General features: G+C 38.6%; 1 protein-coding gene across 3 annotated transcripts in view; it reads left to right on the top strand.

Annotated features, from left to right (window-relative positions):
- The first annotated feature begins 3,749 nt into the window (after positions 1 to 3,749).
- Positions 3,750 to 19,159, top strand: part of SCN10A (sodium voltage-gated channel alpha subunit 10) — an 86,256-nt gene continuing 70,846 nt past the window's right edge. For all 3 annotated transcript variants that reach the window (XM_047754349.1, XM_047754344.1, XM_047754339.1), the window contains exons 1-3: positions 3,750 to 4,019; positions 6,009 to 6,136; positions 10,026 to 10,106. In XM_047754349.1, the coding sequence (XP_047610305.1) occupies positions 3,750 to 4,019; positions 6,009 to 6,136; positions 10,026 to 10,106 (479 nt within the window). The remainder of the gene's footprint in view (positions 4,020 to 6,008; positions 6,137 to 10,025; positions 10,107 to 19,159) is intronic.

The following is a 19,159-nucleotide window of genomic DNA, read 5'->3' as shown; positions in this document are numbered from 1 at the left end:
TAAAATGCTGACACTTTAGGGGTTGCTCTAAGTCTTGACTAGTCTAGCCACATCCCTCAAAATAGGGACATTTAATTCCATGTTCCCATTAGCACAGAGACCCCAGCAATATATCCAGTGTTAAACCTAACTAGATTGCTCATTCCACTAACTAAAGAGCCTAACCACACTCTCAGCACCACACAAAACACAGTTTCAGTCAGATGTGTCAATGGCTTAGTTAAAATTACTCAGTACCAGCTTGGTCACATTCACGATTCATCCATGAAATGTTCAACTACATTCTCAATCCTAGTGACATCCTAATAACAACGGGCAACCAAGTCATGGAAGCAGAACCTGAAGCAGCTCATTATCATGGTTCTGCACTTTGGGTACCCCTCATAATTAGTTTAATTGTATTTGTAGCTACATCCATGTTCCAACCACTCTCTATCAGTAACTCAAACTCTAATCACATTCTTTCCACTCCATGGTACTTATTTATGCTCCCTCTGAGTCTCCATGAATTAAATTATTCCCACCCCTAGGATAAGGCTCAACAGTTCTTAAAACTTCTCTTCCTAATTTTCTATGACACTGCCATATCCTTATTCTTCTTCCTTTCTGGCTACAGCATCTCTGTAATGTTCAGCACCTCTTCACCCCTGCAGCCCTCCAAATTCCAGCCTTCACTGTTCTCCTTGGAGAACAAATTTTATCCAGATCAGGGTGGATTTTAGGAATGCCTGCCTTAAGTTATTAGTGAACAGAACCCCCCCACCCACCCACACACACACTAGTAACATGGGATATGGTTAGTTTCTATCCACCCTGGTGTCACAGTCCAGGTACTGGTGATTTCTCTTCCCTGTTTCCCTAAAACTCAAAAATACTATTCTTTTAACAAATATCTACTGAGTATTTATTAAATGCTAGACACTAAATGCTATGGCCTGGAAAATCAGCAACTAACAGGATAAATGTGTTCCCTCAATGAGCTTACATTTGAGTGAGAAAAATAGAAAAGAAAACAGCAATCACAAATCAGAGGTTTACAGAGAAAATGCAGTGACTTATGGGAGCAAGAAATGGGAAACTTAACACAGATTTCATATAAGGGTCAGAAATGGAGGAGTTATCTCAAAAACCAAGAGTGAGAGATGATTAATAAGGCAAAGCAAGGTGAGGGACTAACTTCAGGCAAAGGAAATAGAACATGGAAAGGTCTAAAAATGAAAAATAATGGGTCATATTCAAGGATAAACCAATAATAATTGTATGACAACCACAGTGCTGGAGAGGTAAGCACACAGTTTGGGTTATCTTGAGTCCTGTGGGGAGATTTAGAAGGATTTTGAATAAAATATAACCAGATATGCATTTTAGAGAGACCTTTTGGTTACGGTTAGAGAATAGATAAGAAAGAACTAAAATGGAAACAAAAGGATACCTGGAGGGGGGGATCATTGCATGACAGTGATTGAACCACCAGTATGATGGAGAGGCTAAAGAAACATGGAGAGAAGATCCTAATGAGATGGAACAAAAAACATTGGATGTCTGATTGGATGTGGGAGTGAATAGAAAAGGCATCATGATGATACCTAGATTGTGGACAGGGACAGAAATAGGCAATTGGGGGCCGTTCAAAGAAGAAGAGAGCCTTAGAGGAGAAGTAGGTATTAGATAGGAGTGGAGACAAGATAATAAGTTCAGTTTGGGGCATGTTGAGTTTGAGGTGCCCAGTAGACATTCAAGTAGAAATGTCAAATTAGGGCCTGAGTTCCAGGGTTTTAACAGGGGCTGAGGATGAAGATACAGTAATCTGTGTATAGAAGTAAACTAAAGCCATGAGTATGAATGAGATGCTCTCAGGAGGTGGTGTCAGACCCAGGAAAGAGCACCTGCCCTGCCACTTATTAGGAATGTGATTTTGGGAAAGTTAACTTTGCTGCTCTGGTTTCTTATTTATATATTAGAGATAATGCCTCATAGGATACAGTGATGGGTAATATGATAATGCATGCAAATCTCTTTTGTCTTTTTGCTATTTCTTGGGCCACTCCCATGGCATATGGAGGTTCCCAGGCTAGAGGTCCAATCAGAGCTGTAGCTGCCAGCCTACACCAGAGCCACAGCAACGTGGGATCCGAGCCGCGTTTTCGACCTACACCACAGCTCACGGCAATGCCAGATCCTTAACCCACTGAGCAAGGCCAGGGATCGGACCCACATCCTCATGGTTCCTAGTTAGATTCGTTAACCACTGAGCTACAACAGGAAGTCCAATGCATGCAAATTTATTAATCCAGAATCTGGAATATAGTGGATCTCTGTAAATGCTAGCTATTATCAGTACTATTGATGTTATTATTATTAACATGCAAAAAATTTTAAAAGTGTGATGTAGATCCCCAAGAGTCACAGTCACATATGGGAGAAAGTGAGGAGATGGAGATGGAGTATGCCATAGCACTTGAGGAGAGATTGTGTTTCAAGGAAAAGGAGGTAGTCAAAATATCCAATAACCCCATCAAGATAACAACTGAAAAGTTTCCCCTGAATTTAGCTACAAGAAGGTTTCTGCTGTCCTTGCAAGGAAGCATTTTAGTGAAGTAGTGGACAGAGACATCAAGCTGATAAAACTGAAGAATGACTGGAGACGTGAGTGGAAATGAGTCCATTATAAAATTCAGAAGAAGATAGGAGGAGAGGAGAGGGAAGAACTGGGTGAGCTATGTGCCAGGTGAAAGTTTTTAAAGTTGAGGTAGACTTGAGCATATCTAAATGCTGATAGGAAGGAACAAGCAGACAAGTAGGGAGAGAGAAAGATCCAGTGCAGAAGGAAAATATTGCTCTCAGCCAGAATGAGGGGTAATATTCCCCCAGACTGGAAGGAGGGAAGAAAGAAAAGTGTAGATCCAAGTAAGTTGGAGGTTTGGGGGCATGAAGTTGAGGGAGTTAGGTTTTCTTCATGAGAGAGAGAACATGGTCAGTGTCTTACTGCAAAGGGAAGTGGGGAATAGTGGTTAGTACAGATGAAGAATATTTGAAATATTAGACCACAAGAAACTGCTGCCTAGGGAAAGCATATGGTTCCCAAGGAGCATTGATGTTTCCCATCACCCTTGAAGGGTCCAGATTCAGAGAAACCTGAAACAAACTCACCTAGATTGACCTAGGCTGTGTATTTAGGATAAGGACAAGGGAATGGTCGAAATGGTGGACTCTGGGATCTGATCCAGAAAAGGAGAGAAGTGTTCCACCACAGACAAAGATCAAGCCGCCTGGGGGTCCACACATAGTTCAGAGAAGGGAAGAAGTGTTGAAAATGTCAATAATAAAAGATTGTGGTGAGAAAGTAGGATGAGACTCAGCTTGAACCAAAGTGTTTGATGAATGCAGAAGAGTGCCTGCTACTCAGTGGTCATAGAAAGGAGGAGAGAGGGCAGTATGGCTGGATCTGGTGATGTGATGGTGGGTTACAAAAATGATGGAGGAGCAATGATTAGAAGCTCATGGAGAGCATAGGTACATCCCTGAGTTATCTGGAGTAGGGTAGAATAAACAGCCTCCCCTGAGAATGCTGAAGGGGCAGTGGGGTCCTGGGGGAACTGAATGTGAGTTAAGGAAGGAACTGGAAATGTGGAGGGTGGTGTTCCAGCAAGCAAAGTGGGAGGGAGAGGGCCAGGAGGCAGGCTGTTACCTCTCTGTGGTTATGTCCACTCTCATAAGAGTATAAATTCTTCCTGAAGAAGAATGAGAAGATGGAATTCCCCTTTGGGATCCTGGAAACTACCAACTTTCGTCGATTCACTCCGGAGTCCCTGGTGGAGATTGAAAAGCGAATTGCTGCCAAGCAAGCAGTAAAGAAAACCAAAGAGAAGCCCAGGGTGCAGAAGGGCCAGAAAGAGAAGGCTCGACCCCAGCTAAACTTGAAAGCCTGCAACCAGCTGCCCAAGTTCTATGGTGAGCTCCCAGCAGAGCTGGTTGGGGAGCCGCTGGAGGATCTGGACCCCTTCTACAGCACACATCGGGTAAGGGCTTCTGGCTGGAATGGCCGTTATCAGCTCTGGGAGAAGAATTCTCTGTCCCACCCAGCCCAGGAGTCCTCCTATACCGTGGGTGATGTGGCTGTCAGCTGGACTCAGTTAATGAAAAAAAAAATAACTAACCCACCTCCTCAAAGCCCTCTGTGAATCACTATGATATTTATGGTAGTGGTTAATTAAACCCAAATCCTCAAAAATACTGACAACTGCTGTGGAGTTTTTAGAGGAAGTTGGCTGATCTCTTGGATGAATTCTGGCCTCAGACATCCAGAGGTATTGGCTCTCTATGCAAGTGGGGAGCAAAGATCTTGAGGATGGGGGGTAGGTTAGAACGGGGAAAGGGAACCGAAATCAGGATGATTTAAACCAGTGGCCCTCAAAGTATGATCTCAAAACCCCAGGGGTTCCCAAAACCCCTTTAGTGGGTTCAGGAGTTCAAAACTATTTCTTAATGATATTTAGAATGACATTTGTCTTTTTCACTGACACCTTTTTATGAACATACAATAGTGAACATAGAGGCTATTGATGGAGGATCATATCTGTTTAGCAGATGCTATTACTGTATGTTGGTATACTCCTGTGTTTTAAAATGTCCTATCTTTTTCATTTCTAATATTATATATGTTATAGATATATATGCACACACACATATATATACACATACACACACATGGTATAAGCAAAAATTATAAACATTAACAAAAGATCATCGAGGTCCTCAATAATTTTTGAAAGTATAAAAGAGTCCTAGGAGTTCCCATTGTGGCTCAGCAGGTTAAGGACCCGACATTGTCTCTGTGAGGATGTGGGTTTGATCCCTGGCTTCACTCAGTGAGTTAAGGATCCAGTGTTGCCACAAGCTGCAGTGTAGCCCGCAAATGTCACTTGGATGTGGTGTTGCCGAGGCTGTGGCATAGGCCCCAGCTGCAGCTCAGATTCGACCCCTGCCCTGGAAACTTATATTTGCCACAAGGTTCAGCCATAAAAAGAAAAAAAAAATCAAAAAATAAAAGAGTCCTAAATCAAAGTTTGAGAACCACTGGTTTAAATGAGAGCTATTTCATGACAATTATTGTGTTTGTATTGTATCTTGGACATTCTACACAGCTGAAAAAGTGCTCTGTGTATGTTTGGGATATGGGAGGGGCAGGAATCAGCCCTTCAATTATGGTTTATAGAGAAAATAAAAAAGGTACTGGAGGAGTTCCCATTGTAGCACAGTGGAAACAGATATGACTAGTAAACATGAGGTTGTGGGTTCAATCCCTGGCCTCGCTCAGTGTGTTAAGGATCCAGCATTGCCTTGAGCCATGATGTAGGTCACAGATGAGGCTCTGATACAGTGTTGCTGTGGCTATGGCATAGGTTGGCAGCTGTATCTCTGATTTGACCCCTAGCCTGGGAACTTCCTGGGAACTTCCATATGCTACAGGTGCAGCCCTAAAAAACAAAAAAATTAAAAAATTAAAAAGACACTGGAATGTTTCTCTCTCCTCTCACCTGCCAAGAGCCCTCATTCCTCCAGATGCTCAAAGGAGGGAATGGTAAAGAATTTAGAAGAGGAGACCTAGGAGGTGGAAAACGGAAGGACCATCACAGACCAGGGATGATCCACTAAGCAGAAGAGGAATTACATGCAACCAGAACTCCATCCTTCTGCTGCCATAAACCTTACCACGGGCATGATGCATTCACCCGCCCTGGGGTCAGCTGTCTGTTCACTGGACACTCTCAGAGTCCCATCCTGATGCAGTCAGCCATGGGGCTTCAGGTCTTACTAGGAGCGTGAGGATACAACTCTTAGTTCCTGATCCTCCCTAACTCTCTGTCTTTCCAATTACCTCTCATTGACCCACAGTTTCCAGAGCCCTACTTGCTCACGAGACTAGGATGATCTCACACTCAACCCTTGGTTGGGTGAGGATGCATGTTTCTCACTGGAGGTTCCCCTCCTGTTGTGTTTTATTTTAGACATTTATGGTGCTGAACAAAGGGAGGACCATTTCCAGATTTAGTGCCACTCGGGCCCTGTGGTTATTCAGTCCTTTCAACCTGATCAGAAGAACAGCCATCAAAGTGTCTGTCCACTCATATCCTTTGCACAGCTGCCTCTTCCACACGATAGAATCAGGCCTTGCCTACTCTTTCCAATACCTTCTTCAGGGGTTAACAACAAAGCCTTCCTCCAATTGAATCCTGAAACAATAAGATTATTAATTTTTTTAAATGTGGTTTTAATGCATCAACACCCAAGAGCAGTCCCAAGACAGAAGAGGTGTTCATGCAACCCAGAGGTGAGCTTGGGTTCACCTAGACTAGTCTGGACCTACCTGTGGATGCACAACTTGAAAAATATGCTCTTTATGAGGAGAGATTGCTGATGCACCCAGACACATTTTCACCATATGTGGCCTGCTCTTCCCATAACATAATAACCAGTAAGAAGGCCCCAAGTATTCATGGGGCAGATGAAATAGGCATGGATTTTTACTCTGTGCCCTAGCCATGATGGAGAGTGGTTTCTTATTGGGCAAAAGAGGAGCTCTTCCTAGGGGGCAAAGAGAGCAGACCACAAAGGGTAGAGCAAAAATTGTCTCAGTGGGGCCCCATTGGTCATGGGGCACTTGCCTATCGCACAAGTTACCCCCAAACTACTAGCAGGTCAAAAATGTCAATAGTCTGAGATTCATGTCATTGGGGAATGTAGTAATTAGAGACATGTTAGTAAAATGTCTATACTAAATTAATAGCTTTAGGAACCTTCAGAAGCTGCCTCCAGCTTTTGTTTCTTTCTCTCCCCCCCCCCCCCCGCCCCACCTCCCTGCCAAGGCAAACCAAACTATGACAAATAAGAGACTTTGGCTTGGTTTCCAAGAATCTTCCCTGGTGACTGTCCAAATTGGAAGTTCCTAATAACAAATTCAGCCCTGGCTTCTAGGAGATTGATTTGTAAGAACAGCCTTGCCTCGGCTGCCTGGCAGATGGTAGCCAGTCTCTTCTTAGGGGGGGTCCAATAAAAAGGAGCTCTTGCCTCACACTCTGGGGGAGCTCGCTAAATTGCTGGACAGGACTCAGGTAGCTGGTAGCCCTGGCACAGAATCATCTCAGAATGAAACTGACTACTTGATGGAGTTGCATTACATTTTCCCTTTATATGTTTTACCTTTATAGCCAACCAGTGGGAATCATATTTTCTTAATTCAATCTTGGCTTTCCTAATAATGCTCTGGAAGAGTATTTAATGATGATAATAGGTTCCTATTTGCTAAAAAAACCTCCTAAGCATCAATATCATCATAGGTACAGAAACCCTTGAAGAAAGGATTAGCAGCCCTATATTACAGATGATGAAACTGATACTCAGAGTTTTTGATTGAACTTGAACTCAATTAATTGTTCAAGGTCTCACAGCTAGTTAAAAGGTCCAGCCTGCACCCTGCTTAAAGCGGTATCAGCAGTAAGGAAGTAAGAAGGTAGTTGATGGAAATGAATTAGGGTAATTCATTCTCTCTGTATGTCATCTACTTAGGTGCTTCTTTAAAATATATGCAATCACAAAAATTACAAAAAAAGAAAAGCAGAAATATACAAGCTCCTGTTTATCTATCCTGTTTGAATTATGTCTAGTTGAGTAAGAAAAAACTAATTAGAAGTAAAACCTCTTTAAAAAGCCAAGTATCCTGTAAATATTCTTATCTTGAGATTTGATGAGTACATAATTGATGGGTGAAGTCCAAGCTGGATAGAAAAGCTGTTAAAGGTCTCCTCACAAAAGTCTGCATTTATATATTTAAATCTCATGAATTTGGTAACTTCATCACTCCAGATATTCCTCAAGGTATGGAATTCTCAATCTCTTAATAGTCACCAAAATCATAATTCTAATCAAATTTGCTGTGCACGCATGTTTTCACAAGTAACATTATCAGAGTATATCATTCTTTTAAAGGTTTATGGGGTTGGAGATACGATTTTAATTTAATCCTTGGGTTAACATTTCCCCCCATGTGCATACATTTCTTGATTTAATTATAAGTCAACAGGAAAATGTGGTTTAATTAGTAGAATTTCCCTTTTCAAAATAGATGTGTTCCTAAGTAACTATAAAACAGGGCACATTAAAGGCATTTACAGAAAACTAAAATAGATTTAGATACTTCTGCTCAAATTGAAATTATGGAAGATGAGTGGTTCACTCTCTCTGTAGGTCAAGCTTAACTTCAGGCATTGTTTTTATTTAGGAAGAAATTGTTAGGAACTCAGCTAGTCCTCAGCAAAATGTCCAATGGGAGAAATTTATCTTTAGACTTTCCCACCAACATTTCTTCCCCATATGTTTACTTCCTTCCACTCATTTTCCTTTTCAGTGTCTCCATCCCCTTCTGGTAATCCCTTTTCCCCCAACTCTCCTCTAAGATCCTCCTCTCTTATTATTCAGAGCTCTTCACAACAGCATAACCATGTTCAGAATTTTCTCTTTGAGCCAGCAATTCACTTCCCTGTTTCTGCTTCCACTATTTCTAACCAGATGTCCATTTCCTCTGTGTGACTCCATCTAGGTTAGAAAAACAATCTGACCAGGCTAATTCCCAGGAATGTGTGTAGCCCTCCCCTTATTTCTAACTTCTAGGAATGTAGTAGTCTCCCCTTATCCATGGGAAATACGTTCCAAACCACAGACAGTACTGAACCCTATGTGTTTTTCTCTATACATACCTATGATAAAGGTTGACTTATAAATTAGGCACAGTAAGAGATTAATAGCAATAACAACCAACAAAATAGAACAATAATGGAGTTCCTGATGTGGCTCAGTGGTTAACAAATCCGACTAAGAACCATGAGATTGCGGGTTCAATCCCTGGCCTTGCTCCGGTGGGTTAAGGATCCAGCATTGCCATGAGCTGTAGTGTAGGTCACAGACGCAGCTCAGATCTGGCATTGCTGTGCCGTGGCGTAGGCCAGAGGCTACAGCTTGTATTAGACCCCTAGCCTGGGAACCTCCATATGCCGCAGGAGTGGCCCTAGAAAAGGCAAAAAGACAACAACAGCAAAAAAAACCCCAGAACAATAACAAAACACTGTAATAAAAGTTAGGTGAATGTGGTCTCTTTCTAAAAATATCTTATTGTGCTATACTCACCCTTCTTGTGTTTTGATGATGTGCAATGATAAAACACCATGTGAGGAGATGAGATGAGGTGAATGATGTAGGCATTGTGAAATAGCATCAGGTTACTATTGACATCTTGATGATAAGTTAGAGGCAGGGTCTACTGCTTAGGGTTGGAGCCATGATGATGTTGATGGTTGGGGATGCCTGGTGGGAGGGAGTGGGAAGGCCTAGATGTCATCCTGATACTCAGAATGAAGGGTAATTTGAAACATATGATTATTTCTGTAATTTTCCACTTAATATTTTCAGACCACCATTGACCACAGGTAACTGAAACAGCAGAAAATGAAACTAGAGTTTGGGGGCATTACTACATTCTTTTTGCCTTTTAGGAAAAAAGAGACATTTGCTGGATGAAATTTCAGGCCTTATTGTATAGTGAAATGCAGGTGTCGGGACAGAAGGACATTTCTAGGAAGGTATTCTGTTTCCTTTCATCTTGCTCAGGGTTCTGTTATCAGACAATCTGAGTCCGCATCTCAGCACCATGGTTGACTAGCTAAATGAACTTGGAAAAATATTTTAGCTTTGTCATCCTGTTTTCTTAGCTCCAATGTATAGATAATAATATCCATCTGTAGGTTAGCTGTATTAGAAATAATCTGGACAAGGTATTCAGCCCAGGGCAGGCACTTAGTAAGTGTTAACCGTTGTTTTGTGTTGTGACAAGATGATAGCTAAGAGTTACGAATTTAATTGATTAAATTCATAGCTAAGAGTTACGAATTTAATCAATTCACTGTCAAGGTGATCATAGATGATATCAGGAAAACATGGTGACTCTCAGCTTTTCCTTAACACAGACCTCTCAGGTGGTTCAGTGTATTTATAACCATCACTATTTTGGTCAACTGTGTTGGCATGACCCAATCGGAACTGCCAGAGAGAATCGAGTGAGTAGATTTGCTGCCATTCTTAAGGCTTTCCTTTTTGCCCCCTATTTCTCTTCCTTCACTGGCAGCCACTTTCTCTTATTCATCCTGCTGGGTCTTATTTGGGTAATGTAGAGTCCTATTGTCTATCTGACTTTGCAATGGCTAGATATCTTCCTCTCTGTGGACTTTGTTTCTTACATACACATATGGTTTTCAGCTTCAAAGAGCTATAGATGTGTGGTTCTCAACCTTGGCTACCCATTGGAATCCCCTGGGGATATTTGTAAAATATTGTTGCCTGGGTCCCAGCTCCAGAGGGTCTGATTTCACTGGTCTGTGGTGACCTGGGCAGATGAGCCCCCATTTCCCTCCCCTGCTGCCCCCACCCCACAACCTCACTTGCCATGTGCACACCTAAATGAAGTTGAGGGAAGTCCTACTCAGAAAGAGAGGCAGGAACAAAATTGAGGTGGAACTAAAAACAAATTATCCTGAAACATATTCAGAAAATCATCCATGAATGCAGCTGCTGAAACTATCTTGGTTCATATACTTCAAAGTGACCTTAATATTCCTGAGATTATGCTATCACCCTGGGTTAATGGTGGAATCTCTGTAGTTTCGGACTATGGGGACTTTCCAAAAACATAGTGCATCAACACATCTGGGAGGGATGCCAGCCCAGCTCAAACCTGTCATATTTTTGGTATAATAGTAGGAGGTCTGTAGAGCTTTCTCTTTTTCCAACTTTTAAATTTTTATCTTTTCCTGACTGTAACACTAATACATGATACAATAGGAAATGTGCTTATTTCTATTAATAAATTAAAGAAAATCAAGTGGTCATCATAATTGATGCTGAAAATCATTTAATAATGTTTGGTATCTGTTTATGATTTAAAACTATAAGAAAAAAGGAGCAAATATCATACTTAATTGTGAAACACAGCAAACTTTCTCTTTGAGGTCAAAAGATTAAAAAAAAAAAAAACAAAGATGTCTGTTTCATCAATTCTGTTCAGCTTTGTAAAGGAGATCCTAGCCAGTGTAGTAAGACAAGGAAGAGAAATAAAAGGTATAAGAATAAGGAAAGAAGTACCAAAGATGCTTTGATTGACAGATAATGTGGTTGTGTGCATAAAATAATCAATATAATCTAGAGATAAACTATTGGAATTAATAAAAGTACAAATTAATATACATAAATCATTTGTATATCTATATGCTAGCAACAAACAGAATACCATTTGCACTGGCAGTTAAAAATATCAAGTTTCGGAGTTCCCGTCCTGGCGCAGTGGTTAACGAATCCGACTAGGAACCATGAGGTTGCGGGTTCGGTCCCTGCCCTTGCTCAGTGGGTTAACGATCCGGCGTTGCCGTGAGCTGTGGTGTAGGTTGCAGACGCGGCTCGGATCCCGCGTTGCTGTGGCTCTGGCGTAGGCCGGTGGCTACAGCTCCGATTCGACCCCTAGCCTGGGAACCTCCATATGCCGCGGGAGCGGCCCAAGAAATAGCAACAACAACAATAACAACAACAACAAAAGACAAAAAAAAAATCAAGTTTCTAGAAATGAGATTATCAAAGTATGAGTAAATTCTCCACAAAGAAATTATAAAAACATTAAGTGATATTACAGAAAACCTATCAAATGGAGAGATGTATTATATTCTTAGATTCAAAGTCACAATATTTTAAAACTCCCCAAAATGACTAATAAATTTAATGTGATTCCAATCAAAATCCCAATGGGTTTTTTTTTGAATAACTTGACAAACTGGCTCTAAGATTTATTTGAAAATGCAAAGAGCAAATTATAGCCAAGACACTTTTGAGACAGAAAAACAAGGTGGGAGAAAATAATGTGCTGTACTGGATATCAAGATTTACTATAAAGCTCCAATAATTGAAACAGTGTGCCATTGGCATAAGATTAGTCAGACCAGTAGAACAGAGTAGTTGGCCCGTAAACAAGCCAGTGCACATACAGACCTTGAATTGGTAAGAAAAGTGGTACTGAAGAACAGCAGGGAAAGGGCAGACTTCAGCAAATGATGCTGACAAATTAGGAATCCAAACATAAAAATCACAATGAGTATCTAACTTATGCTATCAATAAGAATCAATTTTAGGAGTTCCCATCGTGGCTTAGTGGTTAACGAATCCGACTAGGAACCATGAGGTTGCGGATTCGATCCCTGGCCTTGCTCAGTGGGTTAAGGATCCGGTGTTACCGTGAGCTGTGGTGTAGGTTGCAGACACGGCTCGGATCCCGTGTTGCTGTGGCTGTGGCATAGGCCGGAGGCTACAGCTCCAATTGGACCCCTAGCCTGGGAACCTCCATACGCCGTGGGAGCGGCCCTAGAAATGGCAAAAAAAAAGACAAAAAAAAAAGAATCAATTTTAGGTGGATTAAGATCTAAATTTATTTGTGAAAAACAAAGACATAAAGTTTTTAGAAGGTCTAAAAACAAAGGAAAATGTCTTCATGACTTCAGATTAGGAAAAGGCTTATTACATGTGAAAACTGATACATTTTTATGCCAAAATTATGAATTTCTGTTCAACAGAAGACTATGAGAGTGAAAAAATAAGATTAATACTGAGTAGAAGATATTTGCAACACATGTACCTAAAAAGTATTTCTGTCCAAAATAATGAGACCTTACAAATCAGTTAGAAATATGTCAGAGAAACTAACTGGAAAATGAACAAAAAAATTAAATAGATATTTCACAAAAGTAGAAATCCAAATGGTCAGTAAATATATGAAAATATTTTTAACCCTTTTCTTAATAAAGGAAATATGAATAAAATCACACTGAAAGATAATTATACATTCATTAGATGAGGAAAATTCTAAATTGTGGCAATACCAAATATTGAGAAAAAATACAGAACAGCAGAAAGTCATATATTGCTGGTGGGAATATAAATGTGTACAACCTCTTTGGAAACCAGTGGATAATATCGAGTTAAGGTAAAAACACATACACACACTGTAATCCTCTAGTTATACTGTTAGGTACATACATTCAACAGAAAAATATACTTACGGGTACCAGGATACAGCTGCGAGAAAGTTCATGAACATTCCCCATGAAAGCCCCAAATTGGAAACCACCAAAATGTCCATACATTTTTGAGTACCTTAACTATTTCTACTATATTCTTTTTTGAAATTATAGTTGATTTGCAATGTTGTGCCAGCTTCTGCTGTACAGAAAAGTGACTCAGTAATATATATATATATATACATTCTGTTTCTCATATTCCATCATGTTCTATCCCAAGAGATTGGATATAATTCCCTGTGCTATACAGTAGGATCTCTTAAAAGTGGATAATGTACAGTGATAAATATAAATAAACTATAGTTCCACAATGGGAATGAGTCTTAAGAACATAATAGTCAACAACAAAAAAAGCCATACACAAAAGATTGCCGAAATATGATTACATTTACACAAAATTCAAAAACAAGCAAAACTTAACTATTTCATTTCAGGATGCATACTTTGGAAGTAAAATATAAATTAAAAAGGCAGGAAAAAATACCCCAAATTAAGGAAGTACTAACCTTTAGGGCAGAGGAAGGAAGGGGCTTGTGAGTGCTCAAAATGTTCCATTTCGTGACATGACTAACTGTCACATAGCTGCTGTGGACTGAGCAGTGTACCTGGCTCCCCCACTCTCCAGATTCATGTGTTGAAGGCCTAACTGCCACCACCCCTGCACTGTGTAACTGTACCAGAGAAAGGGCCTTTAAGGAGGCAGTTAAAGTTAAATAAGGTCGTAGGGCAGGGCTGTGATCCAACAGACCTGGTACCTTTATATAAGAGGGGAATGGACACCAGAGCTCTCTCTCCCACAGTGTGAAGACACAGCTAGAAATTGCCCTTACCAAGCCAGGAAGAGGACTGATCACACTGGCACCAGCATCTAGAACTATAATAAAATACATATTTGCTGTTTAACTACTCAACCTATGGTATTTTGATATGGCAGCCTGAGCTGACTAATACACAGGCATTCATTTTACAACTAGTTTATGTTTCATGTGGACTTTCATTATGCATGTTACACATCGTAATGAAAAGCTTTAAAAAAATAATTTTAAAATAAATGACCATTGTGTAAAGTGCAGAATACTGGAAAATATGTCAGAAGATAGTTACTAGATAGATAAGTCACTGTCAGTATTTTAGTTCTCTTTCTTTCTGTCTCTCTGTCTCTCTTTCCCTGTCTCTGTATCTTTCTCTCTTTCTCTCTTTATTTCTGTATTTCTGTACCTCTCTCTATATATATATGCATATATATATATATATATATATATATGCACAGATGATATAGCATGTAAAATTTCTATCCTTTTTAAACTTTTAATGCAAAGCATTTTCTCTCAAAAGTTATTTGGGGATTCTGGTTAAATATGGAAGATAGCTTGAATATGTTTTACCCCAACCCTCTCAAAATGCCAGTAAAATGACAGCATGGGAATAAGAACAGTATAAATATACAAGAACAAAGAGAAGTAGAAAGGAAAGCACAGAGGACAAAAGATGTCAAAACAATCTCAGAAGACCAAAAGTGGGCGGAGGATTGGTAAATGACTCAGCAGACCAGGGCTTGTTAAATGATAGTGCCTGCAGAGAGGGATAAAAATGAGGATCAAGGTATTTAACCCCCTAAAACCCAGAGGCCCTGAAAATGTTGACATGGTACAAATAGCAAAAACTGGGACTAGAAAAAAGGAAGAACATGAGAGCAGTATATGTTCACTTATTGTTGCTTCTATGATAGCAAGAAGTTAAAGAGCATTCTTTAAAGTTCATATATCAAGGAATGAAAAATAATTCCATTTAACAGTATAAAGGTAAGCAGGAAAAAGATCTTATTAAGTACAATCAGATGATGGATAAAACAGAGGGGAAGGAAAGAGAATTAATGGAAATAAGATATATTAGTTAAAGAGATAGCATACCAAAGGCAATGTATTACATGGTTTTAATTACAAATGTATACTTTTAAGGCAACCACAAAAACTAAAATAAAAACTCCTCTAAAGTTAGAATCATAACGAAAAAAATAAAGCAAATAAAATATACCAGACAATGAAATATTTTTAAAATTATTAAAAACATAACAAAAAGTAATATAAGCAAACTATGACCAAGTAAATTTATCATGTCAATAAATATAAATGGTTTTACTCATCTGTTTAAAAAAATCATGTTATATAACAAAGCAATATTGAACTCTATGTTGACTAAAAAATATACCACTCAAAATGATAGAGAAAGATCAAAATTTTAAAACAGTCAAAGATATAGGTAAGCAAAGGCAAACAGAAAGAGCAGGAGGCATGATTTTCATATCAGAGAAGGTGAAATTTAGGCCAAAGCTTATTAAACAGGACAAAAATAACATCCTGTAATGCTAAATAATCCATAACAGTAATGTATATCTTTGCAACAAATAATGTGGCAACAATGTTCATAAATCAAAAATTAAAAGAATATTGGGGTATGTAGGCAGAAACATTATAGGGATAGAAAAATGTAGCCAATTTCTTTCAACTCTAATCAGATCAATTGTATAAAAAGTATACAAAATATAGTGGTCAGAGTAATAACACAACTAATAAGATCTAATTAATACATTTCAAACTATATTCCCTGAAAAATAACCATAGAAATTGGCCAAATATTAAACAATAGAACTTTAATAAATTTCAAAAAGTAGAAATAATAAAGAAAATATTCCCTGATTACATTGCAATAAAATGAGAAAATAATTACCAAAAAAAAAAAAAGAGTTCCTTTCATGGCTCAGCAGTTAATGAATCTGACTAGGATCCATGAAGACGCAGGTTGGATCCCTGGCTTCACTCAGTGGGTTAAAGGATCCGGCGTTACTGTGAGCTGTGGTGTATGTCGCAGACACGGCTGGGATCTCGAGTTGCTGTTGCGTGGTGTAGGCTGACAGCTACAGTTCCAATTCGACTCCTAGCCTGGGAACTTCCATATGCCCCGAGTGAGCCCCCAAAAAGCAAAAAAGAAAAAAAGAGAGAGAGAAAGGACTTACCATTTGGTAACTTTTAAAACCAAAGATTTCTTAGATGGGAAATTCCCTTGTGGTGCGGCATGTTATGGATCTGGCATTGCCACTGGGGGGAAAAAAAAAGAATTCTTAGATTGAAGAAATGATACAAACCAAAATTATAGAATTTCCAGGGAAGAAAAAAATTTAAAAAACTTTAGTCAGAACAAAAGAGTGCAGTTAAAGATGTGCTTAGGGGATAGTCCATAACATTGAAGCAGAGAGTATTTATATCAGCAAAAAAAAAAAAAAAAAGAGAGAGAGAGAGAAAATTATTTAAGTACCTAACATAAAACTGTAAAAGGACAAGAAACAAAAAAAGTGAATAATTTAAAGAGAAAAAGTTAATTCATTAGAAAATAAAAAAACAGTAGAATAAACTCAAAAGCTATTGTAAGAAAACATGCACAGGACCTGTTTACTGAAAAAAAAAAAAAACAGTATAAAGTATTTTGATAATGACAAAACTTTTTTTTTTTTTTTTTTTTGCTTTTTAGGCTTGCATCCTCCACATATGAAGTTCCCAAGCTAGGGGTCAAATCGGAGCTACAGCTGCTGGCCGACTCCACAGCCACAGCAATGTGGGATCCCAGCCACATCTGCAACTTACACTACAGCTCACGGCAACACCGGATCCCTGACTCACTGAGCCGGGGATCGAACCTGCATCCTCATGGATACTAGTTGGATTCATTTCTGCTGCAATACAATGGGAACTCCCAGACAAAACATTATTGAGAAAAATTTTAAAGTATCAAAATAAATTCAATGGATTAGAAGACTCACCATTATTATAATGTCAGAAATTAATCTATATGTTCAATGAAATCCTTATAAAAATCCCAGTATGTTTTGTAGAAATTGATTGAAAAGATTTTGCATGGATGAAGCAAAATTCATTTAATTCTTATTCTAGTGATAGGTATTTGTGTTTATCATAATCAACAAATCCTCATGTTTTGCCATCATTATTCTTTGGTGAATATCCATATACATGTATCTTCACCCACACAATGTGGTTAAATGTGAGAGATGAATTCCTATGAGTGGATTTGCTGGGTCAAAGGGATGCACAATTTTTTTTTTTAAAAGTAATGTACAATTTTAATTTTTGAGATATTGCCAAATCATCTTCCAAAGTTGTACCAATCTCCATTCTCACTAATTATTAAATCTATTCTGTCAAATTTTATATTAATTAAATTATTGATAAAATTTCCTTTATAAACACACTTTAAAAAATAGAAAAGATAAAAATAAACCTGGCTGGTCCTAGTTCTAGAACTGTGTGTGACAGGTATTGGGTGATGTTCAGCATCATTGGCCTCAAGAAAATATTCAGACTCCAGATTTTATTTTTGAAATGAAACTGATAGCACCCACTGTTGCTGGGAGCCCAGAGGGACAGAGTAAACATCCTTGGGATAGACTGAGACTGCATGTATCATGCTGTGTATTTTTCAGTAAAAATTAAATTATAGTCAGTGTAACACCAGGAGCCAATTTTATAGCCATGTTCTTGATACAGTCTTTTAAACACAAGTGGTTCCCATCCCTATCTCCCCTCCCTGCCATTACCAACCCCTCAAACATTAGCTTTGCTCTGTTACCTGCTTCTTGTTACCTGTTACCTGCTTCCCTGTTACCTGCCTCCCTGACTGCCTGCCCACCTGTCTGCTTGAGAGAAGATTTTATATCTATATCTGTATATATATATTCCATTCCATATGTGTGTGTTCCTTTTTTTTGAAAGTACCCCCTTGTGCTGGAAAGAAACTAGAGATCCATTGAGCCAAAGTGGAGAAATGTCAAAATGTCAGATTGGTCCCCAGAATGAGATGAAAAGATGGAAAGCTAAGGAATGGAAAAAGTGTAAACAACATCCAGAGCAAAACTTTTCCACCCTCCCGACCCCCTGAACTCACAGAGTGTCATTGAAAGGGCCCTTTGATGTCCATGGGGCACCCGTCACTAAACATACTGAGAATCTGGAAAAAAAATTTGACAAAATACAGCAATTTGGCTGTAGGAAAAAGCACAGTGGAAAGATAAATGTTATCTTCCTTGGAAAAGAATGGTGAAATGAAGTTGAAGACAGGAAGATGGGTAGCTGACAGCACAGACATAAAGTATTATTTTCTGTCTTTTCAAATTCATATGAATGATATCATATTATATGCATGCTTTAGCTGATGCTTTAAAAATCAATATTGTGTTTTTGAGATTTATCTAAATGGATACATGCATCCATTTGGTAATTTTTTATCACTGCGAAATGTTCGATAAGATATTTTCCTGTATTTTCTTCTAAAAGTCATAATATTTCTTTCTACATTTAGATATTTCATCCTCCTAGACTTTTGTGTGTGTGTGCATGGTGTGTGATAAGCTTCTAATATTTTTCCATATGGATTATTCACAACACCATTTTTAATAGATTATTTCCTGAATGATTCCTTCTACTAATTCATGCACCAGATTCCCATGTGTATTCAAGTCTATTTCTCCTAATAATCTGTTGCATCACTCCTTGAATCAACACCACAGAACCTAAATGATTTATAATAATGTTTGACCTGGTTGATCATAGCATCCCAGTTAACTTGTCTTCTTAAAAATTATGTTGGCTCTTCCTGTTTATTTACTTTTCCGTATCAATTTAAGGATCAGATTTTTCAGCTCTTTTCTTACAAATATGCTGAAACCTTGATTGTAAATGCATTGAATTTATCATCACAGGAAGAATTGCCACATTTACAACATATATAGTTGTATCTCCCAATTCATATAAACCTCCTTTTATATTCTTCTATAACATTTGATGTCTTCCGTAAAGTTCTTACATATCTTATCTCTAGATACATTATCATTTTGTTTGCCCTTTTGAATATTTATTTTTATTTCTAAAATAAATTACTGTTATTAATTTTCTATATGTTGGTTTTTCATTCAGTAACCTTGCTGAACT

This window comes from Phacochoerus africanus, chromosome 1 (genome assembly GCF_016906955.1).
Source record: "Phacochoerus africanus isolate WHEZ1 chromosome 1, ROS_Pafr_v1, whole genome shotgun sequence".
NCBI classification, from domain to species: domain Eukaryota; kingdom Metazoa; phylum Chordata; class Mammalia; order Artiodactyla; family Suidae; genus Phacochoerus; species Phacochoerus africanus.
This window is presented reverse-complemented; position numbering and strand designations above follow the sequence as displayed.